General features: G+C 42.4%; 1 protein-coding gene across 2 annotated transcripts in view; it reads left to right on the top strand.

The window, feature by feature from the left end:
* Window positions 1-1367: 1367 nt before the first annotated feature.
* The window catches only part of LOC109989159 (netrin receptor UNC5C-like), a 230594-nt gene continuing 209490 nt past the window's right edge, over window positions 1368-22471 (top strand). Inside the window, exon 1 of one of the 2 annotated variants that reach the window (XM_065951374.1) lies at window positions 1368-1819. In XM_065951374.1, the coding sequence (XP_065807446.1) occupies window positions 1693-1819 (127 nt within the window). In that variant the 5' untranslated portion in view covers window positions 1368-1692. The remainder of the gene's footprint in view (window positions 1820-22471) is intronic. The other variant, XM_029278676.2, reaches the window with a different exon arrangement.

Below are 22471 nucleotides of genomic sequence, written 5' to 3'. Positions count from 1 at the left end.
TATCCAAGTGTGCCATATGTTTCTTGTGTAACTTATTGCTTTCCCATTCCCAATAAAGTGGCAGAATAAAAAGGCTTTTACAGGTCCCTGCGGGTAGCAGCTACTTCCACTGCTAGTCACTGAGCTGTGGGGCTGCTGCGGTGACAAATGGCACCCGGCACATATTTTACTATTGCCATTTACAATGCATGATCCAGGCTGTGCTGCTCAAATGACTGTGCAGCAACACTGCGGAGAGTTATGGGAGCTGGCAGTGTGTGTGTGCTGCAAACACACACACACAGAGGCTTTGTATTAAGCTTCTTTTGGGTTTATCAATCAGTCACTTAAATGCTGAATCTTCCTCTTGAATGGTTAGACATTTCACGATGACACTGTGTTTATAGATAATTGAAAACACAATCTCTAATTAGGCTTAAATATCAAACAGTTTGTACAAACACATGTAATGTGATTCGACTTGTACATGGCATTGATTATGAAACTACATGTAGTCTCCATTTTTCAAAATAAAATAGCCACCACTTCATCTCCTGAAGCTGGAATTAACATCCTTTGTAGCTTCATCAGCTTTACATGGTAATGGTTAGTTCAAGGACGTCTTGCATAATAGTACATTTGCTTTTATCAGCTATTCACTCTTGATACATTTTTTTTTAAAACTGTAAATTAAGTATTTTTTATGTTATTACCTTTCCCCACTTTAACACAATAAACCCTGTGATGACATAACTCGGTGAGTGACCTCCATTCAGTGTTCATTATAAAGAGGTCACTGCATAGAATCCCCAAGATAAAAACATTATAAACTGTATTTGCTCATATAAAAATGATTCAGTTTAAAGTACAACTTGGCTTCAGTAAATTAAGAAATGCACCTTCTTTTTCTTTGCATCCTTGTAGAGGTCCAACTGTGGCGGCCGTCAGGGGGCAGACATCAGTTGGTGAGCTCGCGGAGAAACGTGGCTGCACGGTTTGGCTGCAGTCACACACACACACGCGCGCGCGCAAATCTTCGTGCACGCGCAAACAGTTGAACGATGTAGGATTTGAGAAATAATGCAAAATGCTAAACTAAACAAATACCATTTACAAACATGAAAAAAGTGCAAAAGAAGACAAAATACACAAAAGTGGAAATAAAATAATGTCCGTGGGACTCTCGAAAGTCTCTCGTGAGGTTATCTAATGAGTGGGAGATAAATTATCACACAACGTTAATAACTGTTTTTAAGCATCATCTGTTTTGAGATGAGATTCACTTTGTTTTAAAGGGAGAAGAAGAACGAGAGAGGGAGAAGCAGAGCATGGTAGCCAGAGGGCGGTGGCATTTCTCTCTCTCTGCGTAAACGGAGCGAGTGGAGCAGGAGACGGAGAGAGCGCACGGAGAGAGAGAGAAGCAGAGCTTAGTGGGGAAGGCAGCAAGCAGTGCCGCTGACACGAGTGAAGGGGACGCCGCGTGGTTATTTCCACAGACCTTTCTCTCTCTCTCTCTCTTCTCACAGCTTCACCTGCGCCTTCTGAGACGGACTCAGACACACCGGGACTAGAGGCTTTACAACCTTACCTTTTCGCTTTTGAACTCAATTGATTTACCAGCAGACCCCTGTGGTGGAAGGGGGGGTCTCTCATTTCTCCCCGCTTTGGAGCGAGGAGTTTTGGTGTGTTTATGTGTTTTACGCGTCGCTCGTCATGGGAAAAAGTGGACAGAGAAGTGGAATAGGACGCGGGAGTTGCTGCAGCTCGGCGAGGATGTGCGCCACCACGCAAGGGATCCTTCTTCTTCTCCTGGTGCTCGCACACCGAGGAGTCGCCCAAGGTAAGCCTGGATGGAGGTCTTGTTAATAATACACCTGAATTGGTTTCAGAGCTACAACACCTTTTTCTTCCTTTTGCTGTGACATGGCTGTGTGCTGCTGACATGCCAGTGAGGAATCAGGGAAGAAGTAGCTCACCTCCTGTCGCGGAGGTTTACCTACTTTTTTTTTTTTATGCCACATTTCCATATAAATTAAGCTGATGCTGATGAGTTCTTTTTTAATGTGGAATGTATCTGAGCCATTTCCATGCCTGTGCTAAATGAAATCCTGAACTCGCAGCTCACGTTTCCAAGCAAGAAATGACTTATTACATATGCGTATTTCTCCAGGCAGGACTGAAACTGAAGGGTTGATTAATAAAAGCGGACTTGTGTGTGTTAGTCTCTGTTCGCTATTGAGACCCCAGATAAGGTGACTGGCTGCACAAACTCACACAGAGGAGCTTTAAGGGTCCCTGTCGGGAGTGGAACAGTGCAGCGATTTCTCGTCAGGACCTTGTTCCAGTTTTTATTAAAGGGGGCAAATAAAACTCTCGAGGTTGCAATTTAATTGAGGTGAAAGCTAGTGAAGGGCATGGACTCGGACTCCACGATTAGGCGACTAAATGTCTCATTGCAGAGCACGCTTCACTGCCTTGGATTGGAAAATTGATCACAAGTCACAAACACTCCCAGCAGCCAGGAGCGCATATAGGCAATTATACACAAGTCTGCCAGCCAAAGTATAGTGCAGCAGAAATATGCTGCAAAATCTCATCAGCTCAACCATGAGAGAATTAATAGGAGCTCAACATGCATGCATATCTTAAAATACTAGGCAATGGAGATGATAAGGAGTTCTGTTTTAGTGGCACATAGAGCCTCCAGTGAAGCAGAACAGGAATATTAAAGTGATATTTCTGAGGAGTGACACAGCTGCTGCTGCTGCTGCTGCTGTTTGTGGAGGATTATATCGCAGGTCGCAGCCTGAATGAAGCTCTTCTAAGTAGCCTTAACTTGAAGACATTTCATTTAAAATTTAAAGTGCTCTCTGCGAGTCACAGTGTAATAGTCTGCTCTTCAGATATGCAGAAAGGAGAAAAGACTAGGAAACAGCTTTCTCTGTCTGACCTTCCTATAATGTTCATGCCAGAGAATTTAATTCCCAACCCTTGTGCGTTGTTTTTACTGAGCTGGCTTAATTCACCACACTTTCCCTGTATGGCTTTGGTAACCTAAAAGTTTAACCTTATATGATCGGCTCTTGAAAGTGGATTTGACCCTGTGTAAAGGGAATATTCCCCCCTGCAGTGTTCAGTGTTTCTGAAAGCGTAACCCTCCTTTATTCAACTTCTGCTGCCAGCTCCTGAAAGGATAACTCTCCTCGTCCACACACACCCCGAGTGCAGTGGCTTTATATTTGCTATCGACATCTCTGATTGGCCTATAGGTTTGTGAGCTGGATTTTGGGGCAGTAATTGGACATGATGTTGCTGCCACCTTTTCTCCCCGCTTGCCTCGGGGGAACAACATTTCACACAACACCCACCGATATTCATGATGAGCGTTCTCCATTGGTTTACTGTTAAATCAATACGTTGCAATTTAGGGGACACAGTTTGAGTAGGCTTTTTTTGCCCACGTCTGATGAATTGCACATCGGCAACCGACACGCGACTCCATCTGAAATCTTGCACATGTTTTCTCTTCATTCTGCTTTCCTTTAAAAAAAAAAAAAAAAAAAAAAATGTTATGCATCCCTGATTCTGCTCTCACTCCTGGTTAGGACTCGTCTGTTGTTTTTTATGTTCCAAAAAACGTCTTGACTTGTGTCTCTGCAACTTGCTTCTTTGTGTGTGAGGAGCCACTTGATTAGCTGCTGTATTAAATGTGGGGGGGGCAGAACACACAAACACATTGACCTAACTGTGGAGGGAGTGGGCTTACATTGTGTACATAGCTGATCCTCCCTCGTGCATCAGTGCTGCATTCACTGCCCTGTCCACCATTCAGTAAGAGTAATCCTCCTGCAAAGTCTGTGTTTTTTTTTTTTTTTTTTTTTTTTCCCGTCTTTAATGAGAAATACAAACAGTTTGTTTCAAACCAAATGATGGTGCTGTTTCGGTTCAGCTCATGCATCATTGAGCGTCTTATGGCCAGTCGTTGCCTCCAGTTTCACTCCACTGTGGAATAGTGGTTTGGTTAGTTTAGTAGCATTGCTAATGATGTTCAGGATGATGATGTGTATGTGTGGTGAATGACGCTCCGGACTCAAATCTAATAATGATGAATGTAGAGAACCTTCTCTCCACTCTTACATGCGTTCAAATAAGCACATTTCTTACTTTCTTTATCTTTTAATCGAGCTCTGAGGTTGTCAAAAGTTGCAATACTTTATACTCCGGCTTCCTCCCACAGTCCAAAGACATGCTCATAAGGTCAATAGGTGATTTTAAATTGTGGCTGGTTGTCTGTCTTTATGTCCAGGGTGTAACCCCGCCTCTCGCCCAATGACAGCTGGGTTTACCTCCAGCCAACCAGTGACCCCAAACGGGAAAAAGTGGTCTAGATAATGGATGGAATGATGAATCGAAAAATACCCAAGCTTTGAAAAAAGGCCACGTCTTTAGTCATATTTTAACGAGAGAGAGAGGGAGCAGCTGTAGTGATTTCACAGGCTTGTAAACACTGACAAGTTATTTTAGCTTCTCATAAAAGATGCAAAAGTAAGGTCTGTGTCTCTTTACAAACGGAGAGCAAAGGTGGTGACACTGTCTTGATAGCACGAATACATTGGCAACATACCAGTACCGAAGCTTTGCCAATTTATTTGTGCAATATAGACGGTTAGCAGGAGATTCCTTGCAACTTCGTTCACCAAAAACAAGATATGTTTTCCTTTTTGGGTGCTTACATCTTCTATTTTTGTTGCTTTGGTATCAAAAAAGGTATTGATATCATTTCAGTTTTACAAGTATCATACTGAAGTTTAAAATTCAGGTACTTGGACAACACTATGAGACACAAATACCTTTTTTTTAAATCTCCCACAGAGAGCGATGGAAACTGTTCTCACACACAGACATGAGCACACAGAATGAGAGTGTCAATCGAGATCCTCTAATGCCTGTTCAAGTGCTCGTGTCAAACTTCAAACTATAAGCCCCGCCCTCCAGTCTCCCCAGCCTGTATTAGAAAGCCGTTAGCTAAGCCCCCTTACATTTGATCTGGTATGAATGGGTGTCAAGATCTCTTTAGCAAAACCTCAAAAGTCCCCTCGTTGATTGCACTGACGAGGCTGCAGCGTGTCCAACGTTAACAATCCAGCATCTCTGTGGTGTCATCGTTTGAATCATGTTTGGTTTTTGTTTCGGTTTAATTCAGCCCCCTGCAGGTCTGAAACACTCTCTGTTGCTCCGTTTTAGCTTCCGGTTGCAGACTTTTTAATTTGTCCCGTGGTGTGTTTGGATTTCAGTTCATAAGCACTTTTTTTTTTTATAAAACCTAACACACATTTATTCTGGGATATTCTCTCACTTACTTTGTTTAAATATATATTCTAAAAAAAAAAAAAAAAAAAAAAGTAGCTTTAAAGCAGCACAGTTTTGAAATAAATGTGTGTGGGTGTGTGAGTGTTTGTGTGTTGGAGCTTGTGCGTCTGTGCAGGTCGGTGTGGAGGTGTATATGTGTGAACCCCGGCGGCACAGAGGTGTAAAGATGTACTGAAAGTGCTCTCAAGATGTGTGTGTGTGTGTGTGTTCATAAACTAAGTTGGCAGTTTAGTGGTGTTCTCAGAGATGTCCTGTGGTGTGTGTGTGTGTGTGTGTGTGTGTGTTGTTCTTTGCACGTACATGCGTCTGTGTGCCAGGAATGTCTATGAGTGGGGGACTGTGTGATTTTGTACATGTGTGTGTCAGTTTGGCATCATGGTGTTGCTCCTGCAGAGCTCCCATGTTGTTTTGTAACATGTGTGTGTGTGTGTGTGTGTGTGTGTGTGTGTGTGTGTGTGTGTGTGTGTGTGTGTGTGTGTGTGTGTGTGTTTTGTAACATGTGTGTGTGTGTGTGTGTGTGTGTGTGTGTGTGTGTGTGTGTGCTTGGCATTATGATATTGCCAGAGCTCCCATGCTGTCTCCTATTATGCCCTGATCCTGTCCCATGGTGCCTTGCAGCACCATCCAGGGTTCAGTGCTTGGAGGGAGACAGTTGAGGAGCTATTGGAACTAAGTAGGTTGGATGCGATTGGCTGCACTGCTCCTGTCACTTGAATATGATTGGCTGAGGAAGGTTCCATGTGGTTGACGCTTTTTCTGTATCAGAGAGAGATGGCGAGAGGATGAATGGACGAGGAAGGGAGAGATCTCTCTGGGTGGTTTGTACCAGCTTTGATCACTCCACTAGGACTTGACAGGCTGAGTGACTGCCACCCCCCCCCCCCCCCCCCCCCACCCCACACACACACACACACACACACACACACACAGTCACGCAGAACACACACTCAGCAAGATATCTCTATGGTCCAACAATGCTGCATTCTGTGTGCATACATTGCGTGTGTGTGTGTGTGTGTGTGTGTGTGTGTGTGCGCTTGATGGCCCTCCTGCGAGTGTGTGAAAGGAAGTCTTTGAGTGTGTCTGGGGCTGTTTTGTATAGAAGACCCTCCTGCTGCCTCCAGATCTCCCTCATTTTATCGTCTTTCTTTTTTTATTTTATTATTTAAGTCTTGCTTACTCATCTGTACTTTTTCATAGACTCAAGTGATGAGACATTTTCCCACCCACCTCTTTTTTTTTTTTCCATCCCTCTCTCTCCTTTGAGTCTGCATTCTCTGCTAGCTACTGAATGGATTTTTCTTCTGACCTTTCTTTCTTCTCCCCTTGCCTGTGGCCTTGCATGTCCCCTCCATTCACTCAGTTAGGTTTAATGTTGGACTGTGGAACCTTGACTGTCTGTACATCTTGTGTATGGCTTTACATGGATCACACGGCAATCACAGCCCGCCCTATTTGTAGAAACAAGAGTCAGAGCGTCGCTTGTTTCTGCAGCGGGCTGAAAACTTTTGCACGTTCTTTGAAGGAAAGCGGAAGATGGGGATCCGGATTTGGAGGTGCAAGTGTGTTTTTTTTTTCAACAAGCTGTGTCGACAAACTGCGTCACACTGCTTGCACCATCTATCGTCTCTCACTCTCCGCAGGGGGAAAACCCAGGATGGAACATAAGAATGCGTCCCTCTGTGTGTGTGTGTGTGTGTGTGTGTGTGTGTGCATTTGTGTGCATTTGTGTCAGTGAGCATGCATGGAGGACAGAGACAGAGCCAGAGAAGAGATAGAAGAAGCTAAATGTCCTGAAACTGATTCCCAGCGTCTCCTGCTGTGAGGCTTAATTCCTTCTCGAGTTTCATGTAAAGATCTGGAATTATGAATTTTTCATGGCCTGAGAAACCTAAAGCCTCATTCGGGGCTCTCATTTCCAGGGTTTCTTTTCTTCAGTAAGTTGTGTGTGTGTGTGTGTGTGTGTGTGTGTGTGCATGTTTCTGTTTGTGAAGAGTAGAACGCTCGTTCTCAATCAATGGCCTTCTATTTTATTCCCACTTGTACCAGGCGGTGCTGCACTACAACAAATGAAAAGCCTATTTTTGGTGTTTTAAAGATGAACCCTCACTTCATCATCTTTAAAGATAAAATATTGTACTCCACTGCAAGATAAATCACAGTGGACTATTGTAATTTATAGGCTTTTAAAGGCTTTATATGTGATTTTTTTTGATCCAGCAGATGTCGCCCTTGAGCACCAGCATGAAACCAAAACAACTCGCGCTGCATTGTTGTGTTAGGATCTTTATTATCCCCGAAATGAGCGTGATCTAGAAGCACAGTTAGGCAGTGGGTACAGTATGTTATTCTTATTTTTCCGTCCTGGCGATGTAAACAAACTGAAGATAGGACTCTGAAAACTCTGAAAACATCACAGACAGTGGGACCCGGGTGTTACACCCATTGTAGACAGTCATGACTCACAGAGTTATTTTCAGAGGAGATACTTGATTTCTACATTTAAGTGTGAAAAATCACATTTAAAGACTTTAAAAACCATTGTAAAGAAATCTGAACTACCATGAAATATCTGAAAGGTCTTATTTGCCATTTATCTGGTCAAGATGTTTGATACTTTTTGATACCATATGTTTTAAAACCACACAATCTCTAGTCGATAATATGCTTTATCATTCAACTAAATCTATGTCATAAGAGAGACAAATCGGATTGCATCTTTAAAAGATTGCCGGAAAAGTCCTGCAGGCTCTGCACTGATACATTGGCAACATTTCAGTCTCCAAATGTTGCCAATGTGTTTGTGCAAATTTAGACATTGTGCAAGAGTTGGCCTGCAATTTTTTTTCCATTGGAAAACAATAAATTACCCAATACTTGGGCGCCTAGGAATTCTATTTTTGTTGCCGTGGTTTTTGAACAGGTATCGATGTCATTTCATTTTAACTAGCGTCATGTTGACAACCGCACTTACCATGTCACATGAAAATACAATTTAGATTTTTTTGGGTACATCTGAAAAGAAAATGTTTCCCTTCTGCTCTTGCAGCCGGCTGCAAGCGGAAACTGGGTGTCCTTGATTGTCACAATAAACAGTCGGCGCTCAGTGAGATGATGCCATCGGGTGCCAGGCCACAGATTTCTGCTGTACGCCGTCCATCGTCTCGATTCCCCCTCTCCTGTCATTTGTCCCCATTTTCTCCCTCCCGACTCCATCTCTCATTCTCTCTGTTCTGCTTTCTCTCGTTCCCCCATCTGCTACCTCTGACGTTCTGTTTGCACTCTCTCACTTTCAGCTCCCTTTTTATCTGTCTCTTCCCCCTGCTACTGTCTCTCGCCACTCTGTGCCTTTTCTCTAGTTAGATTTACACTGTTTAATTAGAGTGTGGCCCAAACAGTGGACATATTGTTGTGCTTCTGGACAGGGACCCACAAACAGCGGGACATAATGTGTGTGTGTGTGTGTCAGTGTTTGTGGAAACTCATCAGTCAGCCAGAGGGAGGGACAGAGTTTGCCTACACAGTGCCACACACACACACACACACACACACACACACACACACACACACACACACACACACACACACACACACACACACACACACACACACACACACACACACACACACACACACACACACACACAAACAAGGGGCCAGAGCAGATAGATGGAAGGAGGAAAGGAAAGGAAAGGGAAGGAAAGGAGGCAGCAGACAGGTAGAGAAATGAAGCACAGCACCATGCCAGCAGCTGCTCTCCATTGAAATCTCTCGCTGTATCTCTTTGTTTTAAGGCTTTGCCTCCACCCACAGCCGGCAGCTTAGCCTTTTCATGGTCTATATATTCTTTTTATTTGCTACCATAAAACCAGCCAGTAAATAGCCTGGGCTGGTTTACTTGCACCACGAACAAGGTGCAGCACACAGCGCTTATTGGAGACAACCGATTACTGAAGACTCTTTTTTTTTTTCCTTGTGTGTGTGTGTGTGTGTGAGGAAACCAACTTCTACTTCTTCAGCTTAATCCCCCCCACGTCTCTTCCTGTGTCTGCGTCTGACACTTTGTTTGGATTCAAGCCAAAGCACCAATCTGCTGCGTCTCCAGATTGTTGTACTCATGGCGCTTCTATTAAAGCCAGGCTGCAGATTTGAGCGTGTATGTATAGTTTTTCACAGCATAAGCGAAGATAACCGAGAAATGATCCTTACCATCTAAGGAATTGTACAGTACAGGTGGCGCTCACACCTTACGCTAACACAAATGCTAAAACGGCAACACATTTGTCACTTACGTGTGTGCCCCGTTTGATGGAATAATTCCTCAAGTGCAGACACACGACCAGCAGATGGATGCTGGGTATTTTGGCTGAGTGCTGTGTTTTGTGTGTCGGTGCAAGAGAGCCTTATTTGTGTCACCATGAATATGTAATCAAGCCGGCTTTGAGAAAGACGACGTGCCGCAACAGGGGGTCCACAGGGCTGGGACCCGGGTCCCTTTTTGTTCCCCCTTTTAAGGTTGTCACGGTCATTGTCCTGTATTGAGAGCTGAAGAACAGAAGGAGGAGGGGAAAAAAAGAAAGGAGCGACAAGGTTAAGAGCAGAAATGTAAGGGGAACATGGAGAGAATGAAAGAGCAGAAGAAAAATGAATGAAAGGGAAAGGTGTTTTTTTTTGTGTGTGGAGATTTTGACATTCAGACTCCTTTTTTTTGATAGGAAACAAAGCTGCACTGTAAAAGCCTATTCAACTCCTGGTTTGAGTGTGGAGAGAGGATTGAGGAGAGGAAGAGGAGGGAACGGGCAAGCAAGCTTATTGAGAGGCGTTGGGTAGCTGCATGAAGGATTAATCTTTGTATTCTTCGCCTCTATATTCTCTCTTCCTCTGTAACTTTATTTCCTTTTCTGCTCTCATTTTCACATTCCTCCTTTTTCTTCCATTTTCCTCTCCTGGTGATTTCACACTTGCACAAACTCCTGAAAACTTCCTGAAGATGTCAGGGTGAGCAGCATGTGTGAACGCAAACAGCCAAATTCTTCACCTGGAATTTCTCCTGACGGCCCCCCTAGTAAATTCTCTGCATGATGTCAAAGTGAGCTGATGTGAGAATTCAGCAGGAAATATTCAGAGAAATTCACTGCGAACGAGCAGGAGGGGGAGATGATTTTTTTTATCCTGTGATTGGCACATGACCATAGACTGTATGCACGCTGGGGGTGTGATCTTCACAGATGTAATGAAACTACGTCATCATGTTTTCTGTTTGCCAGAATGTTCTCCTCTGCTATTTTGTTTGATTCAAACTACAGGATGCATTGATTTAAAAGCAAAAAAAAAAGTGTCATTACAGCATCATTTAGACTCCCCTCACTTTCCATCTGACAGGGATAGTCTCCTGCTGTGAGGTGCATGTGTGAACAACCAACTCAGGAAGATTTCAGGGGCTGAAACTTTGTGCACATGTGAATACAACTTTTTCCTTGTTCTCTCAATCTAACCCCTCCCATCCCGTCCCTCCCTCACCCCCCAACAGTAACTCTTTTCTTACAGTGCCAAAACTGTCTGCTAATCTATTGGTCCATCTGAAGGAATACCCCAAAACCTGAAACCATAATTAACCATAATCACCACGTTTTGCCTCCTAGGCTTGCGTCTGCACTTTGCACACATGCACATGTTCACACACTCAAACTCACAGGAGTTAGGACTGGTGTTTGAAAGGGAACATTGTAATGCTGTAGGATGCCGTGAAAAAAGGGGATTTAGCCCGTGTTGTAAAAAAGGTTTCTGGTTGCTCTGTTCTCCTGCTGCAGACATGATGTGATTTACTGTACTGGTCCCCATGTAGGCTTAGGAAAAACAAGGGAACACAGGTGCAAACAGGCAGGAAAAAAAATCGACAAAATGACACAAATTTGATTTTCCTTTGCATGATTGTTACAGAAGCGCATACACACACATCTGCACTCTGTACGACAAACACACAGGGAACAAAAAAGTCCATTTTGCGTATTTTGGCTTCACACAGGCTGTAATAAGGAACGTGGTATATTTTGCTCCACGGGGAACAAGATTACGTGTAAGCAGTTTGCTTTGATTCATTCGAACACGGCGCTCTAAGTGGCTAATGAATATGAGCCGTAGTTTGCTGAGAAAGCGCGTTTGTGTGTGTGTGTCCATTGTGTATGTGCAAGTGGATGAAATATCACATTGTTATTTCCCTGAATTATCCGTGCACACGGCCCTTCCTCCCCCCAAGAGGTGCACAGGTAGGAAGAAGATACTGTACATGAAGCGAGAACAATGACTCTCCACTGTATGAAGTCTTGCCTTCTGAAAGCTTTTGTTCTCAGGGGGGAGAAGAAAAAAACGAGGGTATATAGGGGTGAAAGAGAATCAGAGAAAGCCAAGGGGGAGCGATGTTGAGCGAGCGAGCGGGCGGGTGGGAGAAAGATACTGTATAGTGACTCGGATATGGGGACGTGAAGCGTGAGAGCGAGATGGTGGAAAGACTGCGGGGTTAGTAATTAATCACAGTTCTCACAGAGAGGGATGAGACGGGATGAAGCACCAACAGTGAGAAAAGGGCTGACTGAATAATTTCACTCCGTTTGAATTACAGTCATACAAGAAGCTTTGGAGTTTGTCAACCTCACTTTTTTGGGGTCATGATTAGAGTCGTGATTACTGCTTTCATTCGGGGACTCTCGCGGGGGGGGGGGGGGGGGGGGGCGGAGGTTACGGGATACAGACTTGACCTAAATTAGTGGGTGATGTCCGGGAGGGTGAGGCGTAAGTGGTGTTTCGGTCAGATAATGAGGGCAATAAGACGCCCATGTCTACACTGTTTAAAGATCACAGCAGCATGACAGGTTGAGCTGATTTCTGGCTTTCCTAGTGTTGGAGTGATTGAGGGAGTCAGAAGCTCTATTTTTTTTTACAGTCTCATTCAAAAGGACAGTCTAGCTGCCTCATGCACTGCCAAAAGGGTAAGTGCTGTAGCTGAACTGTGGACACTATTGAGTCCAGAGCTGTATTCACATATGAACTCTGGATACCTTCTTGGATGATTAGGTCCTAGCGTTTTTCGTTTTTGCCCTTTTGCAGGCGCCTGGATAGATTTTGCAGGAGATGGAGGAGTCTTCTGTGATGGTGACTTGTATCACTACAGCAGGTATAAGGAAGTGTCCACAACACAATAGCACATATGGTTGTAAGAATTGTTTTTTTTTTTACTTCCATTCTTTTCAAAACCACATATTTTAAAATTATTAAATCTCTTATTTTAAAGCCACTGTGAGGTTTTTTTTTTTTTAGCTGGTTATGAATCCGACTTACATTTATTTTCATGCCTCTTTATGAGCTTTAAAAGCAAACAAGATAATTAGCATGAGGGTTGAATATTTCTTGATAGTTATTTTGAATGTATAAAAAACTGATGCTGCAGGGTAGGTGTCATGCAAAGTGAGTCACAGCATGCTTTTTCTCAACAAAGATTCACACTTTGTGACACATAAGACCTTTGAATATATTTTTTAAAGTGATTCTTACACATATATCAGATAAACGATGAGGTAGTTGGTACTGATTTTTCCATAGGGGGCGCCAAAATCAACACAGAGGGAAAGTTCCTCCCAGGAGCTTTAATGATGAATACTGTTATATCCATAATATGTATGAAAGAGTACACAAGCTTTAAAAAAAACTCTACGGATCTTAAGTCATATTTTTAACCCAAAGCTGCTGTGGTAAATAGGTATTTGTAAAAAAAATATTCCCTATAGACAGTGTGCAGCAGTTTTCCTGCATGATTTGGTCTTTAAAAAAGGAAGAAGAAAATAAATAAAATAAAATAAATAAAAATGACTGGAACTATTATTTTGATATTAAAACAGGTACAGATTTGGCCAAAATCAGAGTTATCTGGCTTCATACGACAACAGACATCTAGGCGCTAGTTAAAAGTCTGATAAAAGTAAAAAGCACCAGTTCTATAAAAGATGATTTTTTTTTTTTGCTTTGTGAAAAATGAACCAGCTTATCGTCTGGTGCTTTTGTTGCCCTCGTCTTCACATGTTTCTGTTTGAAACTCATATTTCTTCACCTGTTGTTGCCAGTGTTGGGCCTTTGTTTTTTCCTGCAGGTCTTGCTTCACCTGGTGATGGTCTGCATCTCATACCCTTTTGTCTTATTGCATCTTTTTTTATATCTCTGTTTGATGTGCAGATCTTTGTTATGCAGGTTTTTCTCCTACGGGGAAATCAGTCCCAATACTGAATGAAATGAGAAAAGATGCAATAAGATTAAAAAAATATGACACATCGCTCCGGTATTTGGATTCATATTGAAGGGAAAAATGTACACAGACCTTTGACACTTCTTTTTTAAAGAACAACTGTATATGTAGCAGATTCCTAAAAATATACTGAAGCCATGGCTGTGTGGATGGACAGAAATAATGAAACAATGCAGCAGAGAAAGTATTATTCAGAGGCAGGAGGCAAATAACCACATTCACTTTTATTCCCTGTCCTATTCGACTGAGTCCGATGAACGTCCGTTTTGATTAAGACAAGATTAAAAAGCATCCATCATCTTTGGTTTGGACAAATTAATATATCAGTTGAGCCCTTAAAGCTTTTATACAGTTATTAAAAAAAGGTCCCGAGGGTCAGCTCACTTTGCAAGCACTGGACGTACTCCCATATTACTTTTTGGGAGTCTGAAATGAAATGGGGGTGACGAGCAGGTCAATGGATTAAGGCTTTAAAGTTGTTTTTGAATGATTGAGAGATTTAAGATCTTCTGTCCTTCAGTGTGTCAGCGACCTCAAAGTGAAAGTCAGCTTTTATTATGGCTGATCAGCGTTGTGACTCAGCAGCGCGCCTATAAAAGCACAGACCTACTGACTTGTTTTCATGCTGCTGTTTATAGCGCGGTGCGGCGTGATGCTTTGTTTTCATTGATTCTCTCCCACACACACTTTGTGTTCGTGTGTAATAAAAGCACACATGACTTGTGTGTGCTAACCTGTTAGCCGTGTTGCTCGCAGCCCTCTGGCTCTCTGTGTTGTCTCTCAACATTTATCGATGTTTATAGAAAGGCTATTCTCCTTAAAACAAACCTCTTTCTTTGACATTTGTTCAGGTTTTTTCTGCTTGCTGTGTTTCTACGTTCAGCACTTTAAAGTTTGGTAACACATAAAGTAATTTTACAAAGGAAGTCCTCAATGTGTTGCTTGTTGTGCTCTAAAACTAAAGTTTCATTCATACAGCTCACAGTTTCAGGTTAGACAGCCCTTCACACCAAGTTTATTTTTTATTTTTCGTGCCTTTATTTGAGATATATGTTAGTGGATAGAGTTGAAAATCAGGGAGAGAGAGAGAGAGAGAGAGTGGGGAATGACATGCGGGAAAGGAGCCACAGGTTGGATTTGAACCTGGGCTGCCCGCTTGGAGGACTACAGCCTCCATACACTAACCACTGCCCCACCAGTGCCCCAGCCCTTCACAATAAAGTGCAGGGTTTCCCGCAAAGCATTATAATTGAGGCAGCCGCCTTAACAACACACACCTTCCGACTATACTTCCTTTGTACAAAACAGCACAAACCCCAAATTGATTAAAATCATCCTGCATCCTTTTGTAAGATCCAACAGCAGCTCCGCTTGAGGTTGCTCCAAGAGCCCCGGATATCACATACACACCTCATTCAAAAAGCCCGTTTTTACAGCAGAAGTTAACATGTTAACAGCCTGGTACAAAAAACAGTTATTGTTTTTTTTGCTGTAGTTATTTAGTTTTGTTTTTACAAATTATCCGTTATGATTTTATGAACCATACAAGTTATGCTGGTGGTTAGCTGACCTGATTGATTGTCAAGAGGCTTAAAACTCTCAGCCTGTCGTTAGGTTGACTGAAAGTTAGACTGAGACAGGATTTCCAACATGGAGGCTGCTGCTGATGAGCCTCCAGAGCAGATGGCTGACGTCACTCAGGCTTCATCCATGAATATTTACAGTCTATGATCCTAACCCGTATTGTATCTTGAATTATATTAGCAGCTACTAAATAAGCAGACAAACATGAAAAGATGAACTGATTGCTCAAGTGTGCTTCCCACTCATCACTAAAATGTAATAATTTCCCTTTGATGAGCTTCTGTTAAACTGCAGCCCTCCATTCTTGCGTGTTGAACACCATGTTTTCACCTCATTTAGTGTCATATTGATTTAGTCAGGGATTTAAACTCTCCCACTCCAAACTCCTTTTCATAATTAAAGATCCGCCCCCCCCCAAAAAAAAAGAAAAACAGGATCAACACTTCAAAATCAAAGCTTGACTCCGTCTCACACATGTAAAAGTCGAGGTATCACATCATTATCGGAGTTTCTGGAGGATGAAGATTGGCGCTCCCTGCTGTGATCAGACTGCTGATGAAATGTAGATGCAATTTTTAACATGAAAGTCATGAACGCGAACACACACATGCTCCAAATGAGGAAAGCAATACGGGCCACAGCAGGAAAAAAGTTCTTGGAACAAAGTAAAACTTAAATTGCCTGCTTTTCAAATTAAAAGTGAATATCTTTGTTACTCTTTAGAGGTACCTCAGGGAAAGTCCGGAGTTAAAACCCAATGCAACAATGGGACCTTGTTCTGGAGTTAGCCGGCAGCCTCTCTCTCTCTGAAGAACTCAAAGTGCTGCATCGATGTTGTAAACTACTCTGACAGTAATGAGGAACACTTTTATACTTTGATTCAGTCTGGAGCAGCACTCCTTTTCATCAGTGTGCAGATTGCTGTTTGCTCATTTTCCAGTGAATGCATTCTATTTGATTCTTTTTGGGGTCAGGTTGGGTTTCTTTGTGTGTGTTCTCAGGTAGGTTCGTTTTACAGTGAGTGAGTGAGTCGGCCTTCTTTTAAAAGATCAAACATTGGAACAAGAAACGAGAGACAAATTGATGAAGACTTAAAAGTAGAGATGCATCGATCCACTTTTTTTCTGTTCCGATCCAATTCCAAAACATGTGTACCGATACTCATCCCGATATTTTTGTTACCATAACTAATAGTGTTATTGTTGTTGTTCTGTGTGTTTGGACCTGGGCAGACATGGCCAGTCTCCCTGGTGTAGGCTATTGAAGATCGGGTTGTCAACCTCCCCATCTCTCTCTCACATCCATCGAGCTTCCCACCATCACCACAGCTCCTGACTTGCACCATGTATTAGTTGTATTGTTGTGGTATTTTGGTAATAAACCTTACACCGCTTGGTTTAAACTGTTGGTTTCTTCAGGCCTTAAGAGCCGGGTCGTGACAGTAGTTTATGTAAGGCTATACAAAGCTACACTCAACCCAGCATTGCATTGCATTGTGCTTGCTTCACATACGAACAGGAAGCGGCAACATCATCTATCAGGTTTTTCAAATTAAATCTTTTAAACTGAAGTGTAAGAGTTGTACTTTTGATCAGCTAGAAGGAGCTGTTCCATCTCGTCTGAACGTCGTCATGGAGACGATTTGTGGGCACTTCTTACAGTTCAGTCTGAACGTCTTCAAAGAGAGACTGTGCGAGCTGAGAACGTTCAAAGTACCCAATCATCTTTTCCTTGATCAGCGGACCGGCGCCGTCTGTCTGATATCTGATACGTCAATTACATCAATATCGGACCAGATACTGATATTAATTTGGATCAGACCCATCTCTACTTACAAGGTAACCCTTAGTACAACAAGTAAAAACAAACGACAAACCATCAACCATCAGTTAATATAAGGTACATAAAAAATCCATAAATAGTCAATAAATGATACAGATGTTGTTGTAGGGTAGGTGGTTTTAGCGTCGTCACTACCTGGGGCTTGCATATATGAAGTCTGGGTTGAAGGTAGCAATGCTGTGAAGGGGGGATGGGGGGGGATGGGGGGGTAAGATACAGAAGTTCTGCATGTGGGTAGTGGGCGGTGAGAACTAGCATGAAGGGGGGAGCAGCTATCCTCTGCAACTGTCTAGTTAACAATGATTCTGGGTTAAGATGTGACTTTGATTCAGACAGATTCTTGATTGATTCAATGAAACAATGGTATAATAAAAGTCTTCAAGGTTCTTGTTCATGCTTATTGTCTCGACAGTTTGCTCATGGCGTGATGTTTGGTTACAACATCAGAAAAAGGTTCATTTTTTAATGCTTAACATATTCTTGTACTTGGTTTTTCATCATGTAAAGTCGCTAACAAAAACTCTGCAGAATGATTTTTAATCAAATGAGATTGGTAAATGTAGTTCTTGCCTGTGCCACTGTTTCCAGTGAGAACTAAACGCCCACTGCAGATTTGATTTGATTGAAGTTCTATTGAATCATCTTGTCAAGAAGGTTTAGCAGAGCACCGTCTTGATAAGAGCTTATTTAATTTTCAAGGCTGCATTGAAATCATAAAGAAAGCCTTTTGTTCTGTTTCAGCATCCTATTCTTCACTTGTCTGTAAATCGTAAAAAAAGAAAAGAGAGTAAGAGTAAGAAAAAGAAAAAGAAAACATGACTTTGAGGTTCAGTTTTGTTTTTGGACATTTTAGCTCCAGGGCTTGTTTTCTCTTTTTTTGGGTCCAGGCTCACAGCTCTTCAGTTTTGGTGCAGTTTTTGATGCCTACACAAGACTTGTTTTTACTCTCAGTTCAACACATTTCGACAGTTAAGATCACCTACAGAAGTCATAGAATATAAATTGTCGATAATGTCTAGGCAGTGATTAAAGCTCCAGTGAAAATCATCAACCAAAATCGCTTGGTTGATGATTTTGGTGCCCCAGTCGTAAGCGGTAGCCTACTGCTTATCTCCTGCCGATTTTGTCTCGTACATGTATCAGTAATGTTTTAACTAGAGCCCGACCGATTAATCAGCCAGCTGATAATATCAGCCGATGTTAGCTTATCCAGTGTCTATCGGTATCGGCTTATTTTATCACAGATATGCGCCGATATTACTCGATTTATTCACCAGTCAAAAAGCATTACATTAGATTTTCATTATATTACACTAGCAGTTTTCTTTAACCAGCAGAGGGCGCTACAACAAGCATCATCACTCTCCAGAGTGTCAGGTGGTCATGCACGTACATGCACAGCCATCTTGTCTTCTTTAGATATCTTTTCCACAAGTCATTCATAACTGCAATAATTGTGTCTATTCAACTCATAGATCTAAGAAAGATATCGGCCAATATATCGATATTGGAGTGTATTTTTCAATATCAGTATCGGCCCCAAATATTGCATACCGGTCGGGCCATAGTTTGAACAATAGTTTGTTTTTTTGCAATTCACTTCATCTTCCCTCCCGCAGCAGTTTCAGGCATAAAAAATGTGTATAAAGGAGATAATCAATATGCTTGCAGATAATCTGGATTGCTTCAATAGCTCATAAAATGCATCAATATTTATGTCAATATGTTTCATAATCAACTACAGACTCATCGTAGGAGCTTTGAAATTCATTTTTACATTAAAGTTTACAATAGCACACAGGTGTTGGACCCTTCTAGGCTATAATCGTTCTCATTTCAGAAGGGTTTGGACCTCAGCCGTTCACCCCGGGCAGATATTCTTGTGTTTTTGTGTTCCTTAATATTTCTCCTGTTGCCATCATAATAATCTCCCCGAGGCACAGCTGTTGTACTGGTGCAGTATAACGGTTTTTCAGCATACAAACTGGCTCACTGTCCAGTGACATGTGGCTCAATCAGCCGGCCAAAACTGGGAAAGAAACACACACACACACACACACACACATATGCACACATACACACACACAGAGTAGATAGGGCACAAGTGCCTCGGCCCTGTTGAACACTAGCATACAAGAGAGTTTCCAGACAGGGCAGCCACACATATAGTATTCACACACACACACACACACACACACACACACACACACACACACACACACATAATGGCCCCTGGGTGGTTAGTTTGGCAGTCACAGTACACGAGTGGATGGTCACTATGTGTGTGCATATGCAGTGGCTGTTGTGTTCTTGGCAGGTTTGTTGAATCCTGTCACTCTCCTGGAGCGTGTCTGATCGTTTGGCGGTTGTAGTTTGAGAAAAGCGGGAAAAAGCCACCTGGACGGTTTGAGCGACTCATTATTCTCAGAGTTTCATGCACATCTCTCTGCCTGATTTTGTTGAAACAAACTTTATTCTGCATTTCTTATCGCTTTTTAAGGCAGCGGTTGTGCCTGGATATGGGATATTTATTCAGCCAATGTTGATGTTGTGAAATTAATCAGACATAATTTGGTATTTTGGGTATCTTAATGTGATGATTAACAACTTTTAATGTTGTCTTTTCCGGGGCTTTAAAGCTCATGTGAGGAGTTTTTTTTTTTAGCAGGTTTCTTTAGCTTCATAAACTTTGGCTTCATACTTCAGTAAGCTGCATCATGCCTGAACGTCCATCTCTTGGTTTCAACTTCTGCAGCCGCACCAAATTGCAGCGTTGTTGGCTACTTGTTGAACACTGCTTCATGGTATATACTGTGTGGCCTTTGTATACATCTGTAAGCTGTATATTTGGCATTTTGGCCAATGATGTCATGTGCGAGGGTTTACTTTTTAGTAAGTGCAGATGAACGAGCGGTACACTTATGTCATAGTGTCACAGCAGGGTTACTTCACCACATCAAAAGAAGATGAAATAAGTGTCTGCGAGCCTCACTCTGTTTTTCTATCGGCTCTGTTCCCTCTTTACGCGGCCTCATGTCCGTCCTCCTTCTTCTCCCTCTCATCTTTCTCCACTTTGGTCCGAGTGTCTTCTCTTCCCTCCGTCCGTCCTTCCTTCCCTCCTTCCTGGGGGGGAAGAGGAGATTTAAACTTTTAACAAAAGGCTGTAAGGAGGCAAACTTTGAGAAACATTTGAAGTGTTTTTCCCCTCTTCTCTCCACTCTAAGAAATGTCATCCACACCCGAGAAACGGTTTCAAAAGAAGCAGAGAAAGTGGCTGACTAAAAGCCAGACAATGCCCACGGCTCCCTCCAGCTCCTCCAAATCCGTGTATTGTTGTGGTGGTTATTTGTGTTGCTTCTTCCTCTGGGTCCCGCCGGAGGTTTTTGTTTATCTCGGCTCAGCACTGAGGTCTTCTCAGAAAATGAGGGCAGGGGCCGTTTTTTTGGCCCCAGGTCAAATCGAAAACTCAAAAAAAAAAGTTGTCTTTTTTTTACTTTTGAAAATGAACTTAAACTCACAGATAATGACAATGTCTGGGTCTGTTTGTTTCTCTTGTCCTCTGACTTTGTTGTAGCATTTTCAGTGTTTCACATCATTTGTTCAGTAATGGAGCGACAGAGGAGGAAGAACACTGCCAACATTAGAACAGAAAACAGAAACATCACCAGCTCAACAGGTGGAAAAGAACTCGATGTGACTTATGAGCACAAGCACTGCAGCAGTCACATTTCCTCCAGCTGAACTGCATCCACGTTGCAGGATTGAGGGCAAAAAGAAGTAATCCTCACCTCCTAAGAATAGTTTCCTCCACACTGTGCTCTTTAAGAGTTTAGTTTAAGTCCTTTTAAGCTTTTAGTTCCAACACTTTTGGTCTTCGGGCCAGAGGAGGGGGGGAGGTGTGTCCGATGAATTATTTACAGAGCGCAGAGTCGAGATAACAAAATGCTCCAGAGTTTCAGACAGTCTGGTGCCATCAGGGTTTATACAGACTTCAGTGACCTGCGCTGCAGAGGGAAGGAAAAAGTCCAAATCCTGATATCATTAAATACACCCTGAAAGGCTTTATATGTGATTTTTCACACTTAAATATGATATAAATCAAGTATATCCTCTGAAAATAACTCTGAGTCATGACTGTCTACAATGGGTGTAACACCCGAGTCCCACTGTCTGTGATGTTTTCAGAATTTTTAGAGTCCTATCTTCAGTTTGTTTACATCGCCCGGACAGCCGGCTAACTCCTCCCCCTCGTGTATAAAAGTTGTTTAATTGAGGGACTAGAGAAAAGAAGAATAACATACTGTACTCACTGCTTAACTGTGTTTCTAGATCACGCTCATTTCAGGTAAATTTACATGCAGTGTGAAGATACCAGCATAATAAAGATCGCTAGCATTAGCATGCTAACACAACAATGCAGCGCAAGTTGTTTTGGTTTCATGCTGGTGCTCAAGGGCGACATCTGCTGGATCAAAATATATAGCCTTTAAGGGTCTCATATAAATGACCCCAAGCCTATGTTCTCCATTGTTACCTAGTGGTGCTGGTAGTTGTAGTTTAATCCAGGGTTTTAGATATGTTGCTCTTGGAATTCTGCTTACACTTCTTCTCAGTTTGGCAGAATTTTTATTTGGTGTACAGAAGAAATAAAAACAGTGAGGCCTACCTCACCCACTTATTGTATGCGTCTGACGCCCATGTCTTCATTGCACAGTGGACACATTGTATGCCTTGCATTTTGAACTTCTATATGGTATATTTAAAAAGCAGCAGCAGCAGAAGTTGTTGTCTTGCTCCTTTTAGACGAAATAAGTTGTAGAAATATATTCCCTAGAGCCAATTGCCTAAGTGTTTCAATAGCATCAGGCCGATAATAAGCTGTGAAGGCTGATGGGAAAAAACAAAGAATCTACTTCTTTAAAAGACTAAGGTCCAAGAGGGACTCAACTTTTTAAGTAGTATTTCAGGTGAAGTTAGCCCTGCCTCGTCCCCCAGTCGATACTTTAAACAGACCCTTTAATCTGTGGAAACAGAACTTCGAATGCTGCTTTTGTACACCAATTTGCCTGTAGAAAATCAATCAGGCAGATTTAACGTTCTCCCGCATGTCGAATACATAGAATTGGCTTACACACACACACACTTACAGATGTCTCGGTGGTCTGCTTAAGTGGACATTTAATCATCAAGGACCTTTTCCTAGCTGGCTGCTCCACTGAGTAGGTCCCCCCCCCCCCCCCCCCCCCCACACACACACACACACACACCCTGTCGTGTGGCAGTGTATTGATTGTCAGTGTTGTTCTTGTGCTGTTGGTTAAACAAGACAGTTCTAATGGAGCAACATTGTTTAGTCTGCTTATTGAACTGTGACTGGCCGACATTGATTGTTGTCTTCTGCTT

This window comes from Labrus bergylta, chromosome 2 (assembly GCF_963930695.1).
Source record: "Labrus bergylta chromosome 2, fLabBer1.1, whole genome shotgun sequence".
Taxonomy (NCBI): Eukaryota; Metazoa; Chordata; class Actinopteri; order Labriformes; family Labridae; genus Labrus; species Labrus bergylta.
Note: the sequence above shows the minus strand (reverse complement) of the source record. Positions and strands in the feature narration are given on the sequence as shown.